At 38.9% G+C, this 27,437-nt stretch overlaps 1 protein-coding gene across 1 annotated transcript in view; it reads right to left on the bottom strand.

The window, feature by feature from the left end:
- Window positions 1-6,194: 6,194 nt before the first annotated feature.
- PLPPR4 (phospholipid phosphatase related 4) overlaps window positions 6,195-27,437 on the bottom strand; it is a 194,077-nt gene continuing 172,834 nt past the window's right edge. Inside the window, exons 6-7 of the mRNA XM_063939851.1 lie at window positions 13,323-13,496; window positions 6,195-9,775 (exon numbers count right to left, since the gene is read on the bottom strand). Of these exons, the coding sequence (XP_063795921.1) occupies window positions 8,429-9,775; window positions 13,323-13,496 (1,521 nt within the window). The 3' untranslated portion in view covers window positions 6,195-8,428. The remainder of the gene's footprint in view (window positions 9,776-13,322; window positions 13,497-27,437) is intronic.

Below are 27,437 nucleotides of genomic sequence, written 5' to 3'. Positions count from 1 at the left end.
TTATGGAAGCAACTTGGGTTCCTAGCTTCCTCCAAATATGTTATATAACTTCTATGGCTATCACCTTCATGAGTTAAATGGATGTCTTGATAAATGATACACTCTGTCCTCTCTTGTGGTTGTTTTTCTGTTCTTTGAGCAGAAACAAGAATCTTCACCAATGGGAAGGTATTATTCAAAGGGTTACCTTCGCTTCGGCTAGAACACAGCTATCACCGGTAATGACCCTGCTAACATTTAAATTTGTTTGCTGTTTGCAAGCAAAATCTTCTCTATGCTGATTTAACAGGTATTACATCTGTACTTGTAATACAGGTTGAGTATCCCATATCCAAATATTCCGAAATACGGAATATTCCAATATACGGACTTTTCTGAGTGAGAGTGAGATAGTGAAACCTTTGTTTTTTGATGGCTCAATGTACACAAACTTTGTTTAATACACAAAGTTATTAAAAATATGTATTAAATGACCTTCAGGCTGTGTGTATAAGGTGTATATGAAACATAAATGAATTGTGTGAATGTAGACACACTTTGTTTAATGCTCAAAGTTATAAAAAATATTTGATAAAATGATCTTCAGGCTGTATGTATAAGGTGTATATGTAACATAAATGCATTCTATGCTTAGATTTAGGTCCCATCACCATGATATCTCTTTATGGTATGCAATTATTCCAAAATACGTAAAAATCTGATATCCAAAATACCTCTGGTCCCAAGCATTTTGGATAAGGGATACTCAACCTGTACTGCAAAACCTATTCAGTTATCACTGCTCATGCACTATTGGTCAGTGCTATGTGCTGGCTCCCCTTACTGAAATTTGCCACCCTGCCCTGGTCCTAACCTGAAATCTGTAATCACTCTTTATTATACAGTAATATTACTTACTTTACAGATAAGAAATACAGTCTTTCTTCTTAATTACCATAAGTTTCTTCAGATTCTCTTACACCATTTGCAATTAAAATTATAATGAACCTTTACTTATTTCTTAAATTGCACTTTGATTGAAATTCTGTCATCTTTTTTTTTAAACTCATTGATATATTTTCATACTTGTAAACAATCATTCCTCTGTCTGTATTTATGCTTATCTGGAGCAGCAACATTTTAACTTAGATGTGCAGAAAATGAAAAGCATTGATACAGTGATGTGGGTTTTCTGTGTCCCGTATTCAAATAGCGGTGATGTGTGCTCGCAATGTGTCAGATTTATTAATCTGGAGAAGGCATAAGGAAGTGATAAACCAGTGACAAGTGCAAGGTGATAAACGTACCAACCAGTCAGCTCCTGTCAATTTGCATATTGGAGCTGATTGGCTGGTGCATTTATCACCTTGCACTTATCACTTATTTATCACTTCCTTATGCCCCATTGTGCACTACATACATCACATTCAACCTCTATGGGATGAGAGGAAAAATCTGGGATTTTGGTGGATGAAAAGCACCAGAGAATCAGTCGGAAAGCTGACACCTTGTGCCCATTACTGCTTTAATACACCCCTTAAAGAGAAGATTGTGTCTTTTAAGGGTTTCTCAGTGGTGCATAAGAAAATGGTGACACCAGAACTTCAAAGGTATAGGTTACAGTACATGAATGGAGGTGCTATAGATACCAGTGTAAGACGAAGTGACTTATCTGATTTTACAGTATAATGAGGGATTAATAAAATGGAAAAAACTGCAACATTACAGTCTCATTGTCAAGAAAATCTGTAATGACTAAAAATGAATAAAGATACATTGCATGTTATGTTACAGGAAAAGATTAATTGCTTGGGGCGCTTTAGATACTTTGAGATACTCTACTTTACCAAGATGTCTGTTAGCAATTTCTGGTCTGCTGTTTTGAGTAAATTATATATATTCACCTATCAGAAGATGGGCATACGCTATACAGATATCTGACAGATCATCTGCCCAATCTAGCTGGTTGGAATGAAAATCTGGAAAATGGATGGGAACAAATGACAATCGATCATTCGCTCAAAAGTACTTGAAAATAGGACAAAACTGTCAATAAGACAGACTGGTTTTATATCATGTTTGGTGCGTCAACTGTCAGCTACTATATAAATAATTACAATTTGTTAATAGAAGCAAAAAATACTCCCCACAAAAAGTGAAAAATGCACTTAAACCAAAGATGTGATTTTGTAAATATAAGTCATAAGACCATGCTGATATTTTCGATAATAAGGAAACATATGGTTCTTTATCATTGCCCTTATAAAGCCATGACACAGACCTGTCTTTACTTAGTAATTCCTTTAAGGACGGATGTAATGAAGTCCGGTTTGCCTTGTACATAATTGCCGCTTTAAAAATAACTTCTGAGTTCGGACGGGATTCCGCCCAACTCGGACTTCATTACATCTGGCCCAATATGTTAGATCCTAGCACTGATAAAAAAAAGTGTAATTAAGTGAAAGTAGCTATTACAACAGTTGGAAGATGCAGTGTCTTAGTTGCCCTCAAAGGGATGATTAAGATGAAAATGTATTTTATTTTGTATAGTCATGATGACAGATCATCACCAAGTGTTAAAAAAAATCCAGCATGGGCAGAAGTAGATTGTACAAGAAAAGTAGCAAAGCTAGTGCCAATGGTAATATAGTAAAATAAGAGGTGCAGATTAGGGTTGTCCATCAATACAGTACTGTAAATTAACCATTGATGGTCGATAGTTTTTAATAATGGGGGAAACCATCAATGGTTTACGGTTGTTCATACACAAGTGAATGGGGACTATGGGCCTGACTCAGAGATGGACGTAGGTATTGTCTCACGCAGATTACCATTAATAAGGAATCTGAGGCTACGCGAGGTCCATTCTGCACATGCACAGAATGGGCCTAGCGCTGTTTTACAGGGTTCTCCTGATTGACAGGCAGTGGCATCACTGGGTGTGGTGACACCCGGTGCGCGCTCATGGCAAAAAGGGGGCATGGCCGACTGCAAAGGGGCATGGCCTCGTGGGGTCGTCACTCCGGGGGCGTGCCCAGCATCTCCGGAGATGTTGAGCTGTACTGAGCTGCCCCTGGAGACTGTCTACCAGCACTGTCGGCTCCTCTTCTATGACAGGAGCCGGGTGCTGTAGCAGACTTTCACACTGCAGCACTCGGCTCCTGTCACTGTGGAGGAGCCCACAGTGTGGTGTCACCCCTTCTAGGCGTCACACCCAGGTGCGGGCCGCACCTCCCGCACCTGGCTTGTGACGCTACTGGGCAGTGGTGTTGATGGGGTGGGGAGATGGTTCCTAGAAACGGGCACATCGCTCCCATTTTCTTGGAGGGGAGAGCCAAGGGTCTATGTGTCACCATGCAGACTTCCTGGCCTCGCAGCCCCCGCTTCCTTTGGCCAGCTGTGCAAGCTGAGGCTTACTTCGCAGTGCTGGGATCCCAGCTACATGCAGGAGGCATCTCTTCTGCTGAGACATCTCCTGCATGCCCAGCCTAGAGATCGGATGGAAAGTCAATGCTGCTTGTATGCGGCATTGAACTTCCATCCATCTCTGAATCAGGCCCTATGACCGCACATGCACAGTATTGAAAAGCGATGAGTTTTTGCTGTAAAAGGTAAACCGCTGGAGCCATTGCACCTGCGTACAGGAATGCAGTAGCCTCAAAAATGGCCATGACACGTCTGCGTTCTTTCTACATCCAAACAGTCACTGTCTGTCAATCACTTTGTGAATAGATCTCCTCTGTGACCGCTGTAGCAAGACCATCACAGCACATGTGCAGTCGGACAATAATTGCTCAACTGTGAATAATCAAGCATGCATACATTTCGGAGTCAGTCCCTATGTGCACAAAGGATTAGGTGAGGTTACCAGAGAACAAAGCAAAGAATGTTGGCTCTGCTCCAACATATGGAAAGACACCCATGTCTCCTTTGGGAGATACACACAAGACCTAATAAGCCAGATGTAAGTCCTAAAAATAAACATTAATATATATCATGTACAGTATAACTAATGCACAACAGTCCGTGCTGATATAGATGTTCAGTGTATCATTCTCTGATAGAAGTTTCACCTGCTAAAATTTGTGATGTACAAATTGTAAGTTTTCAGTCATCATCCTATAGAAGGGGGAGAGGGGAATAAAATGTAGTGCAATGTTCTGCATGTTATTCGACTGCACACAAGAGGGTAGAATATGGTAGCCCAACGGGTTCACTACGGCTGGCCGGCGGTCGGGCTCCCGGCGACCAGCATCCCGGCGCCGGGAGCCCGACCGCCGGCTTACCGACAGCTTGGCGAGCGCAAATGAGCCCCTTGCGGGCTCGCTGCACTCGCCACGCTACGGGCACGGTGGCGCGCTACGCGCGCCACACTATTTTATTCTCCCTCTATGGGGGTCGTGGACCCCCACGAGGGAAAATAATTGTCGGTATGCCGGCTGTCGGGCTCCCGGCGCCGGTATACTGAGCGCCGGGAGCCCGACCGCCGGCAAACAGAAGACCACCCAGCCCAACATCACAAATTTTCCTGTGCACCTCTGGGAAGCAAAGGTACAGTCAATTAGTAATGTTACTACCCGGTAAGTGACTATACCAGACATGTTTGCAGCTTTCATATTGAATTAAAAATCCCCTATAAATATCTAAACCAACCATCATTTCTGTTAGTATTACAAAGGGGTGGAATAACTGTAGCTTACATCATACAGCACTAGCTTTAGAAGTGACACCTTTCAAATTTGTTGAATAAGCATCAGTTCTGGAATTGATGGTTTGTGCAGAACTGAAATGTTAATTGAGAACCACCTTCACAATTAGACATAGATGCAAGTTTTTACTTTTTTTGTAATACGTTTGTGTCTTTTCAGAATGCACATCTCTTTTTAAAAGGGCAACTTGAACTTGCGGCTCCCTATAACATTGATGCTGGGACATAGGTTGGAGGGCTAGTGCAGACATTGTCAAAGTGAAGTAAGGGTATGTTGTGAGGGTGATGAGGCAAACAGTGGGCCTGATTCTGATTTGGAAGTAAAGCAAACAAAAGCAAGTACTGTAACTGTGCACCTGGGCAAAAACCATGTTGCACTGCAGGGGGGGAGATGTAACATGTGCAGAGAGATTCATATTTTGGTGGGGTGAGTCCAAACTGAAATCTAAATTGCTGTGAAAAAATAAATATGTGTAACATTTGTGGGCTACATGCAAAAGCAGTCAGTATTTACCCTGCACTGAAAACATATAAATGTATTTGCTCATCCTGCATTGCAACATGGATTGTTTCAGACTCAAAGTTACTTGCTTTTTTGCTTTACGTTTTTATATTTTATATCTGCAATTTGTTTAAGTAGCTTCTTATATGCTCCGTTTAAATTGAGTACGTATTATCTGCATTTATCTGCACTTTCCGGCCATTTACCATAATATATGAGCATTGTGCACTGTTATTTTTAGCATGTTTTGTACTAATTGTGAAGTTTGACCTCCTAGCATATTATAGGCACATCTACATGTGGGCAACTCATAATATGTAGCAAAAGTTTTCTCTGCACCAATTTGCACACAATGAAGTTCTGAATGTGAGATTTCTGCATCTACATCAAACATGAAAAACTTTATGAGATGACAAAAACAAACAATGGGCCTAATTCTTTTTTGTATGCAAATGCAATCATGATTTTCTAGCTGCCTCCCATGAATGAAAAAAAAACACCCACCGGAGCCATCGCAAACTCAACTGCATACACATTAGCGGACTATTCGCAATTATGGAGAACATCAAAGCTTAGGGTTGGACTATGGCTAAGCAGACTGGGCACAGCAGTAGCAGCTCAGACACCATGTATTTGCATGTATAGTCATGCAGCCATCAGAACTTACAGGCCCTGAAAATGGCCATGACACGTCTACATTTTCCCAACCATTCCCCTTAAACTCCCCGCTAACATCTCCAAATGGCCACTCCCTGTCAATCACTCTGTGACAAAGTTCTCAGTGCGAGCGGGATCGCAGTGGCACCCACGCGCATGAGCACTGCGGTCGCAGCACACGAGCAGTTTGACAAAAATTGCTACAGTGCGTGAACATCGGCCATTGCATACAAACATGAATTAGGCCCAATGTAACAAATTTAATCAAGCATGTTCAGCATCAAAGTATAAGTAGTTTCACCCCATCAAATTCCATTTTGTGATTTTACAGATGGGAGCACGAAAATGTATTATAGATTGTATCTTTATTTTTTTGTGATGTTTTACACAATAAACTCACACAGTAGCATTGATAAAATACATTTATAGCAATTTACAAATTTTTCAATTTTGAAAACATTTGCATAACATTTTATTAAACACAATACTTTACATACAGGTCTTCTTGTTGAAAAACATAGTCATATTTTATAGTATTTATTCAGTAAAGCACAGCCTCACAAAGAAATTAGTGCCCCTTTAGTAAGAAAATTAGAAATTTAAAAAGATGTCATCTGATACTTGATTGTTTTGAAATTAAGGTATTAGTATAATGTAAACAAATGTGACATTTACAAAAGGCATTTTATCTTATCAAATATTCATGCAGGTGTCTATTTGAAATAACTGTTTGTTTTTTTAATTGATTTTTCACAATATCCTATTTTTATATTATTTTACTCCCACTATAAAAAAAAAAAAAGAAAAGACAAAAAAAAAAGAAAGAAAAGTAGATTTTGGCACTTTAAGTATAAAATGATTTACATGAACAAAGTCCATGTAAAGAGCACAGTTTCAGGGATTACTGAAACAATCAGAAATCATGTTTAAGACTTTGGAAAGTTCGAGTAGAAAAAAGTCACATACCTGATACACTGTACTGAGATTTACATTTTCTCAAATTAGATTTTAGAATAACCTTATAAACCCCCCTTAAATAAGGGATAATTGATGAGATGAATGAACGTGACAAAAGGGGCCAATATATATTTTTGTCTTGCACTGTATTTAGAATTTAACAGTGGTGGTTGTCACATTAATTTGTTCTTGTTCCATTTATACCTATTAATGAATAGGTATAAGTAATAGTGTCAATTTCAAGGAAAACTAATTATCCTTGATTCCTTGTAGACATAATTCTTACACCCAATGTGTAAGCTATAGATGTCATAAGTGTCCACTTAAGTTGCATTCTGATTTTTAGCCAATCCTGTGAGACAGTGTTTGATAATAAAATTATTTTTTTTTAAAGTGCAGGAATCATTTGCTTCTGGTCTGTGTTTTTGAGACAATCCAGTAGAACCTTTTGGGTATACTACTGCTCGCACAAAAATGACCAACTGAGACAAGCATTCCATTTCCCAAAATTAGTCATATTCATCAGAGATCACTGACCTTTCTCCTGTGGCTCTTTGTACCTACCTTCCACATTTTCCTCTGTGTAAACTGTCTCCGTCAATATGTACTACCATTTTATTACTACTCTGTATATTCATCTTTTAAGAACATTTTGTCTCAGAATATAAAATATTTTCATAACTCTCCATAACTTGTTCAGGCAGTGTTCTGTATAAAATATATTAGTTTATGTCAAAGAATCAATGAACCTTGAAGGCTTAGGTCTACTTCTCAAAAACATTAAACCCTGTGTTTATGAGCTTATGAAAAGAGGAACAATCATGGAAAGTGGCAAGACATCCACAGTGCATGAATGTCTCACTACTGAGCACCTTTTCTGGAGTACAATCTGAACTTTGAATAATAAGCAGGTTATAGAAGAACTAATAAAATAAAACAATTATACCATTGTAAGTGTATCACACTCAAACTTTGTCAAAGTAAACCGTGAGGACAGGTCTGCACAAAATTATGGCAAGTCAAGTGTGATTATTCCACAATAATAGAGCTGAATGTCGTATTCTGTACAAAGGCGGTCATTACCGCCCTAGCAGAAGCAACTGAACGGTCAAAAGAACTACATTATGTACTTGTGCAGATTTGCTAGCTAGATTTAACAAGCGCCACCTCTCAACATGTTAGTGCATAATCTGCAAATATATATCTATTTTACATTAGAAAAAAAAATCTTTGCTATTTTTGTGGTGAAAACAATAATTTTATAGATTAAGAAACATCAAAGTTGGCACATTCATGAAATAAAGTGTCTAAGTACCACTGTTCTGTTTCTAACTATATCTCTTTACTTCTTATAGTCATTTGTGTTTAAAGAAACTGATTGTATGATGCTTTTATTCCTTCACATTGGTTTGATTTCTTTGCATTGTGCTTTTATTTTGTCCCATTCTGCACAAGTTTAGGATTTAATGTCTACATCAGTAAAGTTTAACCACAGTCCATCTGAGCATTTGTAATTTTGGCACATGTAAGATCATTTTCTGCTTTTTCTCCAAACTAATTAGAGCACAAGCTTTATCAAATAGAATTGACTCCAGTATAAACCAATGGAAACATTACTTATTGTTTCACTCTTTGTAGGTGCGTGTTGGTGATGTTCCTTTGTAGAAGATATTCCGAGTGCTTTCTGGGCTGTTACTCCTCTCTGGGATCAAAATTATGTTGCCTTTTCTTCTTAAAGTAGAGTCACGACTTGATGAAATGGATACAGTTTCTGAGCCAATTTCACTTCCTTCTACTGGTGTCACTCGTATTGTGGTTATTCCATGAAGAAGGTGATCATTGTCAATATTGCTTCTTTTTCTGTCAGCAGTCCCAAAAGTGTCTTTTAACGACTCGCAGCTTTCAGAGTCTCTGTTGAGGTCATTCAGCTCATAAGCTTGACGCAAACTTCCTTTCTCAGGAGCTTTCCACTTCCATGAGCCACTCCCTTCCCCTTCTAAAGGCATCTGGATAATTGGTCTGTTGTTTTCAGGGTGGGCTTCAATCCGCACAATATTTGTTGGTTCATGTTCCATAAGGGCCTTATACCTGATGGATCCAGTGCAACTTACTGTACTCCCCTCTGAACTTTTTGGACTACCTTGAAGCATACCTTGTTGCTTTGACATAGCTATGACCTGCATTATCCTTGGCTGACTATTACTTCGGCAAGGAACACTTTTTTCTGCCACCTTAAGCCATTTTGATCTAGCAGAACTGCATTTAGGAGATGTATTTATAATATTTTCATGAGTTTCTTCTGGGATATGTACTAATTGAGATGACCCAGGTCGTGACTGTATAGACACTCTAGGTCCACCAGGAATACCAGTATTGTTGCAGCCTGGCACACTACCGGGTTGTAATTTAAAGTATGGATTCCCTGGGCCAATATGGTCTCCGTTGACTCCGACCCTCACAGGCTCAGAGCTGGACCTCATTTCTATCACTCTTTGTGGTGAAAGTCCACCCTCAGTTTCAATTACCTGCAGGGACAGCTTACGACTTTCATTTTTAGTTTTCCATTGAGATAAAAGTTGCTTTGAACGTGCTGAATCCATGGATGCATGAATAGTTGCATTTCTCCTAACTGGGTCTTCTAATGATGAAGTATGTACTCTGGGAAGAGTATTGCTGAATGTGACCATGTTTTCCTTGCCCATGGGACTTCGGGGTGTTATAACTTCTACATCTGTACTTGCTCTCTTAATATTTGTCAATGAGCCTGACTCTCGATTATTTCTGGTCAATATACATTCAGAAGGATGGGAAGAGATGCCATCACTACTACTGCCATTTTTCCCTGGTAATATTCTGCTGGTGTCTTGACTGAGGTCTGTTAATGACCTTAATGGCTCTCTGAGTGGAGGAGGAGGAGGTTTCTGGGGAATGTTGTCTTCACTGGGCTGAAAGTTTCCAACAGCATAAAGGCCCTGCAAAAGATAATAATGACATCATTAGAATACTACTGTTATAAATATCTTAAAATAAGAGTAACACAAATGAAAACATGCTAAAGTGAGATGACTGTTTAGCAAAAAAAGTTAAAATACATGTGGTTTAAATGCCACAGAGAGCCAAAGAAGACAAACATATAGAAAATAAAACCATGAGGTTTAATTTGCTAAAATTTATTAGGACTCAATGCTTTTCTTGTCACTGTAATTATTGCCATTTAAGGCTCATTATGTTAAAAATAATCAATTTGAGGAGTCAAGTGTGAAAAGCCCCAGGAATCTTCAAATTATTTCAACGAACATAGCTTTATGCTGGAGCTTTTATTGCTAATGAAAGTAGAACATACCGGTTATTAAACAGCGACTTTTTAACAATTGCTTTCCTTTATTTGCAGTTTCATCCAGTCATTTATTTTCCTAATGTGTTTTATGGGTTCCTCTGCTTTAATTTTATTTTTACTGATTCAGAGATGCAGGCAAACCCAATTTTTCACAGTTGAGCAATTATTGTCATTCAAACACATGCGCAAAGTCGCACTGCAAATGTTCCGAAATGGTCTTGCAATGGCGGTTGCAGAGAGGATTTATTTGCAAAGTGATTGACAGTCAGGAACCATTTGGGGGAGCTAACAGGTAGGCATGTCATGACCATTTTGCTATTTGCCCCAAGATATTTAAAATATATCCACACCAGAATTACTATAAACTGTAAGTTTAATGCAATTCTGTTTTGAAGACCACAACCAGACTTGATACCTCCATATGTAAACGCAGTTAAATTTAGTAAATGGCATATGGTCATAATGTTGGCAAGAACATTGTTGACAATGTTCTTATTGGCGTGATAGTCCCATCCCTACAATGTTGACCCATGTTTACAGTTATACCGCCAACAGCATTAAAATGCTTTAATTAGCATTTCACGGGGTTGACATTGGTTCTGGGTAGAGATGAGCGGGTTCGGATTTAACGCCAGAATTAACGCCAGTTCGGTTTTATCTGGAGTTTTCTTATTGGCTATCCAAAACACGTGATATCTGTGAGCCAATAACATGCATTTTTGAGATCAGTGAAAAACCGAGTAAAACCGAACCCGCTCATCTCTAGTTCTGGGATTATTGTGCCAACAAAAACATTGTCATCAAAGTTCTTGTCAACATAACATATCACACCCTTAGTGGATAGCGATAGATAGATAGATAGATAGACAGACAGACAGACAGACAGACAGACAGACAGATAGATAGATAGATAGATAGATAGATAGATAGACAGACGACTATGGGGTTTACTAAGCCTTGGAGATCGTTTAAGTGGATGGATATAAAGGACCAGCCAATCAGCTCCTAATTGGCATGTTACAGGCTGTGTTTGAAAACTGACAATTAATAGCTGTTTGGTTGGTACTTTATCTCTCTCCAAGGCTTTGTTCATAGACCCATTCATTACTGGCGATGCCATGCGGTTGCTTTCAGGGCATACAGTATCAACTGGATTCTGTATGAAAACCCTTCAAATATGGTGTCTTTCACTGTATAAGTGTTAACACAAAGGAATTCAGATTCCAAACTAACAAAATATTGTGAATACTGCACTTATACTGTAGTTTAGCATGAGTCATGACTGAAATAAACCAAAGCACACATGTACCTGTATAGAAATATTGTATAGATTATAGCATTTATTTATGTAGTACAGTTATATAGTATATTGAAGCAGCAGGACCACCAAAATATAAACTTCTCTAATGATTTTCTCTCCTTTGGGAGCTTTTTCAAAAGCTCCCAAAGGAGAGTAATGCATTAGAGAAGTTTATATTTTGCTGGTCCTGCTGCTTTATTCCAAGTCCAGAAAGCTAATAAAGCCGACACTACCACTGCTTAAACAAAGGTGTCCTCCTGGTCCAGCAATAGTGGTTTCTCTGGAGGTTAAAGAAACCGTCAGTGTTGCTATACACTAAAATGGGATCCAGCCCAAGCTTACTAACATCACGGCTGATGGCATTTCCAGCTCACAGTGTGGAATACGGGATCCAACATTTGTGGTGAGCATTTGATATATCCCCTTTTGGGGGTGAATTAAGGAAAATAACTATATACAGTGGGTTTTTCTGCATTTATAAGAGGTTGACCAGCAGACATGCATGCTTGAACATATATTGGAACTTTTTCCTTACCTCCATATATAAATGAGGGGACACTATCCTTTTAAACAGAATTTATTACATATGTAATGTACCATTATTATGATGCAGACTCTGTCACAGAGGATAATATATATTGTGGCTGTGGATATAATTATCCGGACAATGGATTGCTTCTATCTATCTATCTATCTATCTATCTATCTATCTATCTATCTATCTATCTATCTATCTTTTTTTTTATTGTACTACATAAATAAATTATATAAGCTATATTTCTATACAGGTATATGTGTGCTTTGGTTTAGTTCAGTCATAGCTCATGCTAACCTATAGGCGTAGTATTCTCAATATTTTGTTGGTATAGGTGGTTCCTTTTGTTCAACCTTTTGGACTGCCAAACGACTGTTTTGGAGTCGTGCTACCACAGGCACATCTGTGTGACTGCAGCTGTTTAGCACTTGTTTTTATAATTAGGATTTAATATACTGTATTAGCGCCTGATTATTTTAGAAAGTCCTTACTTCACATCCCATAACAGATGTGGGCTTGGTATACTAAATAGGTTATGGACAGAAACACTCCCAGGTGACAATGACCCATCTGTCAGTAGCAGACTCCTTAGTAACAATACAGGGCTCAATGTGTATGTTTTATATGTTTTATGCATTGTAAGTATTATTGTTGGGTATAGAGTCTTTACAATGTTTCTGTGTGCAATCCTTTTGAGGAATAATGCAGGCCATACATCTGCGCCACAATTCTACATTCTGACAATCACATCTGCAAATCAGTGGACATCGATGATTGGCAATGTATTGGGGAAACAGACAAATATAATGTTAAAAATCGTTGAATCGCCTTTTCTGACCATTTTTGTGTTGGAATCGGGGAATAAAGATTTTCCAACATGTTGGATTTCTTAGATCCCCCGACCTCGGTGTCGGCAAAATGGGAATTTCCCCAATACAGGCTATATGTATGGCCCCCGTATGTTCTGATTAAGGGGTTTACCAAGAATACATTGAATTAAAGTTGATAAATACAATTATTTATGTTACCAGAAATCTGATTGCGGTTTGCTGTTACTGTTTTCTATTTTATAGGATAATGGTTAAAGGAATTCATGGACAGCTTTCTGTGCCATGGTCTTTGGTACAGATTCCAGGAAAAGGTAAATCTTAGGGATGGAAATGTTGGCACCGGTATATTTTCTGCATCCAGAAGTGCAGGTATGTTTCTGCTACTGGTACTCAAAGGTTTATGAAATAAATAATATCCCACATGCAAAACATACAAATAGTAATAACAAATTACAAATACAGTACTATGCTTCAGATCTTGAACTATGTAATAACATAAACCCTTATTGTTACTTACCAAGTATAAAGCTATTCCCCCACCCAAGAGAAAGCCACTGTAAACATCAATGGGATGATTTTTGTATTGAGTGATCCGAGTCAGACCACATATAATCCCACATATTATAAAGGAGAACACCAGCAATGGTTTCAATAACTTGGAGGAATCAGTTAATGTTGCATTGAAGTACATCTGGAAAGTAAAAGAAGACATTACATTTTAGTAATAGTATATTTGTGTAGTTGTAGAGTGAGCTTTATATAAGCTGTCATGTCTATGGATTGCATTAAAGTCCTGTTTACTGTGTTCCATCACTTTTTAAACAATAATTGCTTGAAAACCGCAACAAATAAACTGGATAATTAATTATAGAATTCATTATTTTGCTTAATGTACTTTAGCAAAGTGAGGGTTATAAATTGTTAACATTTAACATTCATTTGTATGTTTGACTATATATATGAAGTACAGTATGGTATCCGGTTGATAGCTCGACCTTTATTAGGTCAACAGTACAAAAGTTAACAGGGTCAGTAGGTCGACATCTCAAAGGCACACAGTAGAAAAGGTCGCAAGTGCAAAAGGTCGACAGGTTCAGATGGTCGACATAACAATGTTGACACACATATGGTTGACAAGTTTTTTTTATTGTTTTCAACTTTTTTGTCTTTTACCATCCATGTGGACTTTTATTGGTTATAGTAGACTACCCAAGGCATGGCAATGTACACTAATTGGGGTATCATGTGCTTTAACATACAACATGACACACAAAAATAGTTGGGTCGCCTTTTGCTGTGTCAACCATTTACATGTCATCCTTTTCACTGTGTTGACTTCTTGTACCTGTTGACCTTTTGTACTGTCTACCTTGCACATGTTAACCTAATGACCCTGTCGATCTTTTGACCCTGTTGAATTACAGCATGTCAACCATATGGGGGTCGACCTGTTGACTTATATGGGTCTACCCAATGAACCATACCCGTACAGCATATACTAACTCTATAGACACAGCTACAGAGGTTGCAATACAATACTAATTCTGCTGGGAGAAATTGTATTTTACTCATGCATAAGACATTATTGGACTGAGTTAGGAGCAAATTCAGAAAAAAAAAACTATTGTGCTGCATGGAAAGAAGGAGAAAGGAAAATGAAATGAACACACCAATCTAGAGCACATCTACAGTACATATCTAAGTGCAATGAATATATTTGACTACTTTTAAGATAAGCTTAGAAAGACCAGAAGAAGGAAGTATTCCCTATTATGGGCACACTCGGACTTTGTGACAGTATTCTTAAAGTCTAATATCAATAATGATATTTGACCACTAATATTAAAATATAACTTTTATTTGTATCTTAAAACATCTGCGAAAATATTGTGCATGTGAGAAAAAAGTGCAAAAATAATAAACAAATGTGAAAATGAAACTAAAAATTCAGTCACTGCTGTCTATTTATTCTTCACTCTTTCAAGTGTTTAGAATGTATCCATATTTGTTGCAATAATCTTTTATTTAGTGTCCAAATGGAAACAATGGTATCCTTTAAATGTACCTCTGTGAGAGCTATTAAGGACTGGGTTATCACTCTCAATTGACAATCTCTCTCATTCTTGGTAGTGTGCGCATCACTATTTCCAAGTTCAACAATCAGACACTATCAGGTCCTGTCTGGTATATATGATTTGTCCTGCATTGTCCTAGGTATCTATCTCACAGGGTTGTCTTTACTAGCCCCCTATCAAGTAAATAAATAAGGAATTCTTAATATAAATTTTCATCTACTGTATTGTCATTTATTGTTTGGGATCGCCTGACCTATAGGTTATATTAAAGATATAATATCATGCCAATTATGATGAATACTAATGATGGTCATAAACATGTGGCACTTTCCAAACTGATTTATCTCCACCTGCATGCTATTTTTGCATGCCTGTATAAATGATCTTAGTTCATGCCACATGGGTTTAAAGGACAAAATATGTTCCCTGTTAGTTATTCAGGAGTCCTGCCGATTTGAAATAAGCAATATATGATAACAAGAGCTGTGCTGTTGGGTAACTAATGCCCCCTGATCATGGCTTCTGTTCCCACATCCACACTTTATCTAAAAGTTTATGTCAGTTGAAAAAGTGTGGCACATATGTTTTTAAAATGTGTATCCACAGTCGCACCTTGGTCTTAAATCTCGCCAATTGGCAAGGTGTGGCTAATGTGTTTTATCGGGGCGTTGTATTATATAATGATATAAACAGGGATTGTGTGTTGTCCTTTTCCCACGTGCCCCAGCTAATATCTGCTGGTCGTGGCTTGTATCTATAAACCCACATATATAATAAGGGGTCCAAATAGCAATCCCATTAAAGGTAATAAAGCTGTGTCCCACACAATAGCCACTATTTGAAGCTGAAAGTGGGTTCTTAATATTAATGAAAATATTTTGACAATAAGAAAATAGGCGGCTATATATTTGTGACACACTATACACTATCCATTTACGATGCTTCTCAACAGTAATAGTATGATAATAGTGGATAAGTGTAATTTATTATGGAGATGTAGTGCATATTCAACATGCACCCATCTATCGCGGCTCTCAGCTCCCAGACTATGCTTTATGTGATCACCGTCAATACGGGACTGCCTGGGGCACAGCTTGTCGGAGCCGCAGACTTAGCAGTGTGCTGCCGCTGACCGCCGCCTCCCATTTCCCAGGCTACACACACCACTGGCGGTGTCCGTTGATGCGGGGCCGCCGGGTGTATATCCCGCCGTGGCCGCTGACCGTCTCCCGTGTATCGGGCCACACGCACTGCTAGCAATATCCGTCAGTGCGAAGCTGCCGGGTGTGTGTCCCGCTACGGCTGCGGCTGCAAAGTATGCTGCAGGGCTATGTCACAATAATAAATACATGTGGTACATTTATCTAAATAATGGATACATTTAAGTGCAGTGACTGAACATTTAAAACGCTAATTGACAGACAACCAGCCATGTGAACTGTCTCCTAACGACCGTTTCGCATGAGCTTAATCATAGGGGAAAAAAAAAAAAACTCATGCGAAACGGTCGTTAGGAGACAGTTCACACGGCTGGTTGTCTGTCAATTAGCATTTTAAATGTTCAGTCACTGCACTTAAATGTATCCATTATTTAGATAAATGTACCACATGTATTTATTATTGTGACATAGCCCAGCAGCATACATTGCAGCCGCAGTCGTAGCGGGACACACACCCGGCAGCTTCGCACTGACCGATATTGCTAGCAGTGCGTGTGGCCCGATACACGGGAGACGGTCAGCGGCCACGGCGGGATATACACCCGGCGGCCCCGCATCAACGGACACCGCCAGTGGTGTGTGTAGCCTGGGAAATGGGAGGCGGCGGTCAGCGGCAGCACGCTGCTAAGTCTGCGGCTCCGACAAGCTGTGCCCCAGGCGGTCCCGTATTGACGGTGATCACATAGAGCATAGTCTGGGAGCTGAGAGCCGCGATAGATGGGTGCATGTTGAATATGCACTACATCTCCATAATAAATTACACTTATCCACTATTATCATACTATTACTGTTGAGAAGCATCGTAAATGGATAGTGTATAGTGTGTCACAAATATATAGCTGCCTATTTTCTAATTGTCAAAATATTTTCATTAATATTAAGAACCCACTTTCTGCTTCAAATAGTGGCTATTGTGTGGGACACAGCTTTATTACCTTTAATGGGATTGCTATTTGGACCCCTTATTATATATGTGGGTTTATAGATACAAGCCACGACCAGCAGATATTAGCTGGGGTACGTGGGAAAAGGACAACACACAATCCCTGTTTATATCATTATATAATACAACGCACCGATAAAACACATTAGCCACACCTTGCCAATTGGCGAGATTTAAGACCAAGGTGCGACTGTGGATACACATTTTAAAAACATATGTGCCACACTTTTTCAACTGACATAAACTTTTAGATAAAGTGTGGATGTGGGAACAGAAGCCATGATCAGGGGGCATTAGTTACCCAACAGCACAGCTCTTGTTATCATATAGGGCTTATTTCAAATCGGCAGGACTCCTGAATAACTGACAGGGAACATATTTTGTCCTTTAAACCCATGTGGCATGAACTAAGATCATTTATACAGGCATGCAAAAATAGCATGCAGGTGGAGATAAATCAGTTTGGAAAGTGCCACATGTTTATGACCATCATTAGTATTCATCATAATTGGCATGATATTATATCTTTAATATAACCTATAGGTCAGGCGATCCCAAACAATAAATGACAATACAGTAGATGAAAATTTATATTAAGAATTCCTTATTTATTTACTTGATAGGGGGCTAGTAAAGACAACCCTGTGGGATAGATACCTAGGACAATGCAGGACAAATCATATATACCAGACAGGACCTGATAGTGTCTGATTGTTGTACTTGGAAATAGTGATGCGCACACTACCAAGAATGAGAGAGATTGTCAATTGAGAGTGATAACCCAGTCCTTAATAGCTCTCACAGAGGTACATTTAAAGGATACCATTGTTTCCATTTGGACACTAAATAAAAGATTATTGCAACAAATATGGATACATTCTAAACACTTGAAAGAGTGAAGAATAAATAGACAGCATTGACTGAATTTTTAGTTTCATTTTCACATTTGTTTATTATTTTTGCACTTTTTTCTCACATGCACAATATTTTCGCAGATGTTTTAAGATACAAATAAAAGTTATATTTTAATATTAGTGGTCAAATATCATTATTGATATTAGACTTTAAGAATACTGTCACAAAGTCCGAGTGTGCCCATAATAGGGAATACTTCCTTATTCTGGTCTTTCGGAATATATAATTTATTCCCAGGAGCACCTCCCATACAATTTAAGTGACAATTAATAAATGAGATTTAAGTATATGGGAAATGACTTTTTGTGACTTACTGGTAATCATTGACTAGCATATACATATGTCTGTGCGACCCTTTTTCCTCTTCTTTCTATCTACTTTTAAGATAAGTGCAACTATTCTTTTACCTATGCAGAACAAAGTGTGGATTATTTGTGACACCTGCAGATTAAAGTAGATGAACCCCTTAGCTGACCATCCTATATGTTAGAACTCTATAAGTAAAGAATAATAATAAAAAAGAAAATGAAACTTTAGTCAAATAAAAAAAAATATAAGTATAAATTAAATTGTACTGAAAAAAAAAAGAACTTATTAATTAAAAGCATTGTAAATTTATTATTTTATTCTTCGCAAGCACAATAGCTCTAAAATGCAATAATTTATGTATGCAAATTTGTTTTTCAACGCTAGCAGAAAAAAACCTTTTTACACTTTACATGAAGACTTCTGCTTTGTAATATATTTTCATTTACATCTATTTTTACACCTTTCTCTACTTGTTTCTTATTTTTGTTTTTATCAAGAATGGATCTGTCTCATGTTCATCTTTTGCTTGTTTGACCATTTAAAACAAATTTAGGCTGTTCCACAATGAGTTACCAACTAGGTGGAAGACAGGGGCAAGACTATAGTTGCTATGGAGCCCAGAGGCTTAGGGGTCCCTTCTCTATGGTTCCTAGTCTCTAATGCATTGCACCTGTGACTTGTCAGTCCTGTCCCTTTATACCTCTGGAAGATGGGACCCAGGAGAACAAGCTTGGTCAGCTTTCTTTAGCTGATTCAAGCTACAAAAGGTTTCCTAGCTATGGGCATCCATCTAAGTCACAAAAGTATGAGGTCCCATGTATACACCATGTACTTAATATTAGAGATGAGCGGGTTCGGTTTGTCGAGATCCGAACCCCCCCCCGAACTTCACCTATTTTACACGGTTCCGAGGAAGCCTCGGATCTTCCCGCCTTGCTCGGTTAACCCGAACGCGCCCGAACGTCATCATCCCGCTGTCGTATTCTCGCGAGATTCGTATTCTATATAAAGAGCCGTGCGTCGCCGCCATTTTCACTCGTGCATTGGAGATTGAACGGAGAGGACGTGGCTGCGTTCTCTCCCTGAAAAGCTCCGTAATCTGTGCTCAGTGTGCTGCAAATATCTGTGCTCAGTGTGCTGCAAATATCTGTGCTCAGTGTGCTGAAAATATCTACGTTCTCTGCCTGAAAACACTCCATATCTGTGCTCAGTGTGCTGCAAATATCTGTGCTCAGTGTGCTTTATTGTGGGGACTGGGGACCACCAGTATAATAGTAGTACAGTACAGTAGGCCATTGCTGTATCTTGCAGCTCTGTGTCACTGCAAGTATCCATTCCATATCTGTGCGGCATTTTTGTGAGCAGTATATATAGTATTACAGTGCAGCATTTTGATGACCAACAGTATATAGTTGTACAGTAGGCTATTGCTGTATCTTGCAGCTCTGTGTCACTGCAAGTATCCATTCCATATCTGTGCTGCATTTTTGTGAGCATTATATATAGTATTACAGTGCAGCATTTTGGTGACCAATAGTATATAGTTGTACAGTAGGCCATTGCTGTATCTTGCAGCTCTGTGTCACTGCAAGTATCTATTCCATATCTGTGCTGCATTATTGTGAGCAGTATATAGTAGGACAGTGCAGCATTTTGGTGACCAGAAGTATACATATATAGTACAGTACAGTAGGCTATTGCTGTATCTTGCAGATCTGTGTCACTGAAAGTATCCATTCCATATCTGTGCTGCATTATTGTAAGCAGTATATAGTAGGACAGTGCAGCATTTTGGTGACCAGCAGTATACATATATAGTACAGCACAGTAGGCCATTGCTGTATCTTGCAGCTCTGTGTCACTTCTAGTATCTTGATCAGTGCTCAATATCTGCTGCATTGTTGTGACCAGTATGTATACTGTACTTTGCGACGTGTGTTATAAAACTGGTGATTACTAATTATACATCCTGTAATCTGTACTGAGCGATGTGTGAGATACACCTGGGGATTATACACCCTATATACTGTACTGTGCGACGTATGTTATACACCTGGTGATTACTGATTATACATCCTGTAATCTGTACTGAGCGATGTGTGAGATACACCTGGGGATTATACACACTATATTATTATTATTATTATTATCCTTTATTTATATGGCGCCACAAGGGTTCTGCAGCGCCAATTACAGAGTACATAAATAATCAAGCAGGAAAACAGCAACTTACAGTTGATGACAGTATAGGACAAGTACAGGGTAAATAAACATAGTTACATCAGCAGATGACACTGGAATAAGTATCAGGTGGCAGAAGACTGCTGGATGTGGTACAGTTGAAGATTATTAAAGTAAGACAAAGGATAAGCACATGAGGGAAGAGGGCCCTGCTCGTGAGAGCTTACAATCTAAAGGGGAGGGGTAGACAGACATGGGTGACACAGATGGGGTACATAGAGAACGTGGAACACAGGGTTAGGACGAGATTTGGCTGGGTTTGGTGAAGAAGTGGACCCCCAGAAGGCACAAGTCAATACTTAACATTGCAACATTTTACTGGGCTATGCAGGAGAAAATTAAAAATAGGGGTAAATAAAAATAAAAAAAAGAATCGATAACTTCTACCGCTTTCAAAAAGGTCAATGGAAGCTGAAATAATGGACAACTACCTCATGGAAGCCAGATACAGTATACCAAACAGTACTTAGCAGAGTTAGGAATGAGTGCTTATGAAATATAGTAACATTTTGTCATAATATTTCAGAAACTGCATGGCTGGTCTCTTGCACTCTTTTGCTCTAATACACCACCTGCTTTAGGATTTATATTCAAAAACATTATGTCTCTATAATCCCAAAAACGTCAGTCTTCTTGGAAAGTGGTTTGTTCCTTTGTAAGGGAAAGAGAACAAACGTTCTCAAACAACGGTTTCTCAATTTCTTTTTCCTCTGGGAAGGGATTGTGGATTCGCAGGAATATCTGAGCATTTCTGTATTCAGAAAGCAGCAACTTTCTGCAAATGTGATTTTGTCATTTTATTCCAGTGATTTGGACCAGTAATACCATTGATTAGAACGAATAATTCCTGTGATTTTGTCATTTTCTTCCAGTGATTTGGACCAATAATACCATTGATTAGAACGAAAAATTCCTGTGATATTGAGGTGTTTGTGTCGCTTAGCTTAGCCGTCCAGCGACCACAGTGCACCTCTTTTTCTCTTTTCTTTGCATCATGTGCTGTTTGGGGACTATTTTTTTAAGTGCCAACCTGTCAGACACTGCAGTGCCACTCCTAGATGGGCCAGGTGTTTGTGCCGGCCACTTGGGTCGCTTAGCTTAGTTATCCAGCGACCTTGGTGCACTTCTTTTTTTCTTTGCATCATGTGCTGTTTGGGGACTATTTTTTTAAGTGCCATCCTGTCTGACACTGCAGTGCCACTCCTAGATGGGCCAGGTGTTTGTGTTGCCCACTTGGGTCGCTTAGCTTAGTCATCCAGCGACCTTGGTGCAAATTTTAGAACTAAAAATAATATTGTGAGGTGTGAGGTGTTCAGAATAGACTGGAAATGAGTAGAAATTATGGTTAATGAGGTTAATAATACTATGGGATCAAAATTAACCCCAAATTCTATGATTTAAGCTGTTTTTGAGGGTTTTTTAGAAAAAAAAAACCACCCGAATCCAAAACACACCCAAATCCGACAAAAAAAATTCAGGGAGGTTTTGCCAAAATGCGTCCGAATCCAAAACACGGCCGCGGAACCAAATCCAAAACCAAAACACAAAACCCAAAAAATTTCCGGTGCACATCTCTACTTATTATTAATATTTTTGCTACAGTCACTAGTAGCAGGGGCAATACTGGGGGTGTGGCCACATCTCACTCTGCAGGGGCGAAACTAGACCTTTAAGGGCCCCATAGCAAGATTTTGAAAAGCCCCCCCCCCCCTGTGCACTGTGAGAGCGATGGGTAGCACGCAGGAGTTAATTTTGAGGTGAAGGAAGTCAAAACATCAGGGAGAGGGCAGAGCCTGGCAGTGGATGGTGGTACCGGGCAGGGTGGACACTGAGGTGTCAGTTATACCTATATATATATATATATCCAAAAATGGTCGCACTCACATCTTCAAAGGAGACAACGACTGGGGTGATCACTCCAGAATGCAAAGGCATTCAAATTATAGAACAGACAGTAGAGGCACTCTCCAGAATTCATAAAGATGCAAAAAGGTGAATTTATTTATACGTTACACAATACACTCGAATGGTATTCCTTGATATGTCCTCAAGCGCTTTCGGCCCACAGAGGGCCTTCCTCAGGAGGCAGTATGTAATAATTCCATCAGAACATAAGACCAAACACAGGGTCTACCCGGATATCCAGCAGTAAGCTGGGTTATGCCTGACAGGCTCTATATACACCAGTGATCAATTAGAATTTGGCGCTAAACACGCCCCTAATATGACCTCATATCAAATGCGACATAATTATACAAACTAACATCTAAAGCAATCAGTACAAAATAAATACCAAAATTTCCCAACCAAGAAGGGGTAATGCAGGACACACTTATACTTAGCGGCCAGGCTCCATGTGACACAAGTGGGCAAAGCCCGTCCGTTGTAAACACTGATAGCGGACATTCCCCGTCCACAGCTGCTGAGTACAGACGGACCGCAGTGACATGCGTAACTAGGCAACAAGCCGCACTTCCTGTCTGTGAAACGCACGTGTCACAAAGACGGAAGTAAAGCTGGAACGCATATCGGAACTCTCTTAGACAGAATAAAGACATCCAGTCTGTCAAATCCAAGTAAATTCTGAATTAATTCACTCCAATACGGAATCTATATTAAATAACATGGGACCTAGCCAGTTTAGTGTGTACCTCATTCCCCGGTGTAGGTCCCATGTTATTTAATATAGATTCCGTATTGGAGTGAATTAATTCAGAATTTACTTGGATTTGACAGACTGGATGTCTTTATTCTGTCTAAGAGAGTTCCGATATGCGTTCCAGCTTTACTTCCGTCTTTGTGACACGTGCGTTTCACAGACAGGAAGTGCGGCTTGTTGCCTAGTTACGCATGTCACTGCGGTCCGTCTGTACTCAGCAGCTGTGGACGGGGAATGTCCGCTATCAGTGTTTACAACGGACGGGCTTTGCCCACTTGTGTCACATGGAGCCTGGCCGCTAAGTATAAGTGTGTCCTGCATTACCCCTTCTTGGTTGGGAAATTTTGGTATTTATTTTGTACTGATTGCTTTAGATGTTAGTTTGTATAATTATGTCGCATTTGATATGAGGTCATATTAGGGGCGTGTTTAGCGCCAAATTCTAATTGATCACTGGTGTATATAGAGCCTGTCAGGCATAACCCAGCTTACTGCTGGATATCCGGGTAGACCCTGTGTTTGGTCTTATGTTCTGATGGAATTATTACATACTGCCTCCTGAGGAAGGCCCTCTGTGGGCCGAAAGCGCTTGAGGACATATCAAGGAATACCATTCGAGTGTATTGTGTAACGTATAAATAAATTCACCTTTTTGCATCTTTATGAATTCTGGAGAGTGCCTCTACTGTCTGTTCTATATATATATATATATATATGTGTACAGTAGAGGTGTATAGTAAGCGCTTAAAACCTAAAACGTTTACAATAAATATATAAAAATTCGTGCATAACTTATTCACGTTAAATTCCAAACAGCACTCCCACGTGTAGGGGCTGCAGTATAGACTCTCTTATTGACTCATATTTCGTTGAGTCACAATAAAAATGTTCAAATAGGGATAAAGTCTCTGCGCCTTCAGTGCTTGGGTGTAGACACTTCCATCTGTGTATAACCAGAAAATGATATATATATATGCGTACCGGAAATATGATCAAATAGTGCCTGTAGTGGTATCTTTAATAGGTCATCTCCCCTTGTCTTCTTACTCCATGTATAAACGCCCTCAGCGGGGTGTTAGAACACAATTTACATAGGCAGAAGGAGAAGATGTGTCAGTAAGAATGCTCTTACTATTTATAAAGTGACTTGTGCCGTATTTGTGCAAAATAATGTATTTTATATATGAAGTGCTCTGTGCCTATAGTGTTTCTATAAACCACTATATTTCTTGTGATTTCTAATATAGATAATCAAAATCACACCTCAGTGGTTAAAAAGAATAATAAAATAATAAAAAGAAGATAATGACTCACTCCTTTTTGTAAATGCTGCTCATATGAGGCGATCAATGACCTAATCTGGTACCTCTATAGAGAAAGTTTTTTTCTCATGAAAAAAACACAGAAGGAAAAAAAAAAAAGGGGAAGCTAATAGTGTGATATAGTTTTTTCAAAATTTTAATCACACACATACATAAAAAATGGAATCGTACAATTTAAAAATCAATAATAGGCTTATCTGTTATACAGGTAGTTGGAGAGGTAGCTTCCGCTACCTCTCCAACTACCTGTATAACAGATAAGCCTATTATTGATTTTTAAATTGTACGATTCCATTTTTTATGTATGTGTGTGATTAAAATTTTGAAAAAACTATATCACACTATTAGCTTCCCCTTTTTTTTTTTTCCTTCTGTGTTTTTTTCATGAGAAAAAAACTTTCTCTATAGAGGTACCAGATTAGGTCATTGATCGCCTCATATGAGCAGCATTTACAAAAAGGAGTGAGTCATTATCTTCTTTTTATTATTTTATTATTCTTTTTAACCACTGAGGTGTGATTTTGATTATCTATATTAGAAATCACAAGAAATATAGTGGTTTATAGAAACACTATAGGCACAGAGCACTTCATATATAAAATACATTATTTTGCACAAATACGGCACAAGTCACTTTATAAATAGTAAGAGCATTCTTACTGACACATCTTCTCCTTCTGCCTATGTAAATTGTGTTCTAACACCCCGCTGAGGGCGTTTATACATGGAGTAAGAAGACAAGGGGAGATGACCTATTAAAGATACCACTACAGGCACTATTTGATCATATTTCCGGTACGCATATATATATATCATTTTCTGGTTATACACAGATGGAAGTGTCTACACCCAAGCACTGAAGGCGCAGAGACTTTATCCCTATTTGAATATATATATATATATTTATTAATAAAAAAGGTGGCACCCTAGGCAACTTGTAAATGAAGCAACATACTCCCAACATTCAGATCAACGTTTAACGCTTTAGTGTGGTGTATCCTGACAATAGCGCCACATTAAAGTGTTGAAACGTTGATCTGAATATTGGGAGTACGTTGCTTCATTAACAAGTCGACTAGAGTACAGCATTTTTGATTACTACAATTTGGAGGGCACCAAGGTGCGATTGCTGAATACTAGAAAATGAGTGCCGGCTCCATCAAGTCTATATATATATATATATATATATACACAAAAATACTGGAAGTGGCACTCAGGGATTTCAACGTAAAAACACACAAAAGCTTTTGTGTGTTTACTTTGAAATCCCTGAGTGACACTTCTTCTAGTATTTTTATATACAGTCGCACTTCTGCAGGTGGGTCATTTGTTGCAGGCAACGGGGTAAGGTATACCTGTATATGTCAGTGAGTACCAGACTTTTCTCTATTTATATTTGTGTATAAAGGGGGCACTCACAAACTTATGAACAATACAGGGCTGACGCCCGTAAACTGATGGGCATCTGCCCTGTATTATCCACAAGTATGTGTGCGCCACCTGGGATGGCGCCGCCTCCCACTGCACCTCCATGGGATGGCACCCGGCAATGCTGTATTATTATTATTAATATTATTATTATGAGTGCCGAGAACGCTGTATGGATATATAAAGAGATGGAAAATTAGTGTATTGGGTGTATATATAAAAAAAAAAATATATATATATATATATATAATATAAGATTACAGTATGGAGTATACAGCATATATATATATATATATATATATATATGTGTATATATGTGTATATATATATATATATATATATATATATACATACATACAGTGGGGCAAAAAAGTATTTGGACAGCCACCGATCGTGCAAGTTGACCCACTTAAATAGATGAGAGAGGTCTGTAATTTCCATCATACACTTCAACTGTGAGAGACAGAATCTGAAAAAAAACCTAGGAAATCACATTGTATGATTTTTAAACAATTTATTTGTATATTCTTGTGGAAAATAAATATTTGGACAATCAAAAAGTTTAACTCAATACTTTGTAATATAACCTCGGTTGGCAATTACAGAGGTCAAAGTTTCCTGTAGTTCTTGACCAGGTTTGCACACACTGTAGCAGGTATTTTGGACCACTCTTCCATGCAGATCTTCTCTAGATCTGTCATGTTTTGGGGTTGTCGCCGGGCGACACGGACTTTCAACTCCCTAAACAGATTTTCTATTGGGTTGAGGTCTGGAAACTGGCTAGGCCACTCCAGGACCTTGAAATGCTTCTTACGGAGCCACTCCTTAGTTGCCCAGGTAGTGTGATTGTCATGCTGGAAGACCCAGCCACGTTCCATCTTCAATGCTCTTACTGAGGGAAGGAGGTGTTTGCCCAAAATCTCACGATACATGGCCCCATTCATCCTCTCCTTAATACGGATCAGTCGTCCTGTCCACTTTGCAGAAAAGCAGCCCCAAAGCATGATGTTTCCACCCCCATGCTTCACAGTGGGTATGGTGTTCTTGGGATGCCATTCATCATTCTTCTCCCTCCAAACACGGCAAGTGCAGTTTATACCAAAAAGTTCGATTTTGCTCTCATCTGACCACATTACATTCTCCCAATCCTCCTCTGGATCATCCAGATGGTCACTGGCAAACTTTAGATGGGCCTGGACATATGCTGGCTTATGCAGGGGAACCTTTTGGGTGCTGCAGGATTTCAATCCATGACGACGTAGTGTGTTACTAATGGTAACCTTTGTAACTGTGGTCCCAGCTCTCGAGGTCATTGACCAGGTCCCCCCGTGTAGTTTTGGGCTGATTTCTCACCGTTCTCAAGATACCCCATGAGGTGAGATCTTGCATGGAGCCCCAGGTCGAGGGAGATTGTCAGTGATCTTGTATTTCTTCCATTTTTTAATAATTGCGCCAACATTTGATCTCTTCTCACCAAGCTGCTTGCCTATTGTCGAGTAGCTCATCCCAGCCTTGTGCAG

Source organism: Pseudophryne corroboree, chromosome 9 (genome assembly GCF_028390025.1).
Source record: "Pseudophryne corroboree isolate aPseCor3 chromosome 9, aPseCor3.hap2, whole genome shotgun sequence".
In the NCBI taxonomy this organism is placed as follows: Eukaryota; Metazoa; Chordata; class Amphibia; order Anura; family Myobatrachidae; genus Pseudophryne; species Pseudophryne corroboree.
The sequence above is the reverse complement of the archived record's forward strand: the minus strand, read 5'-3'. Positions and strand labels throughout refer to the sequence as shown.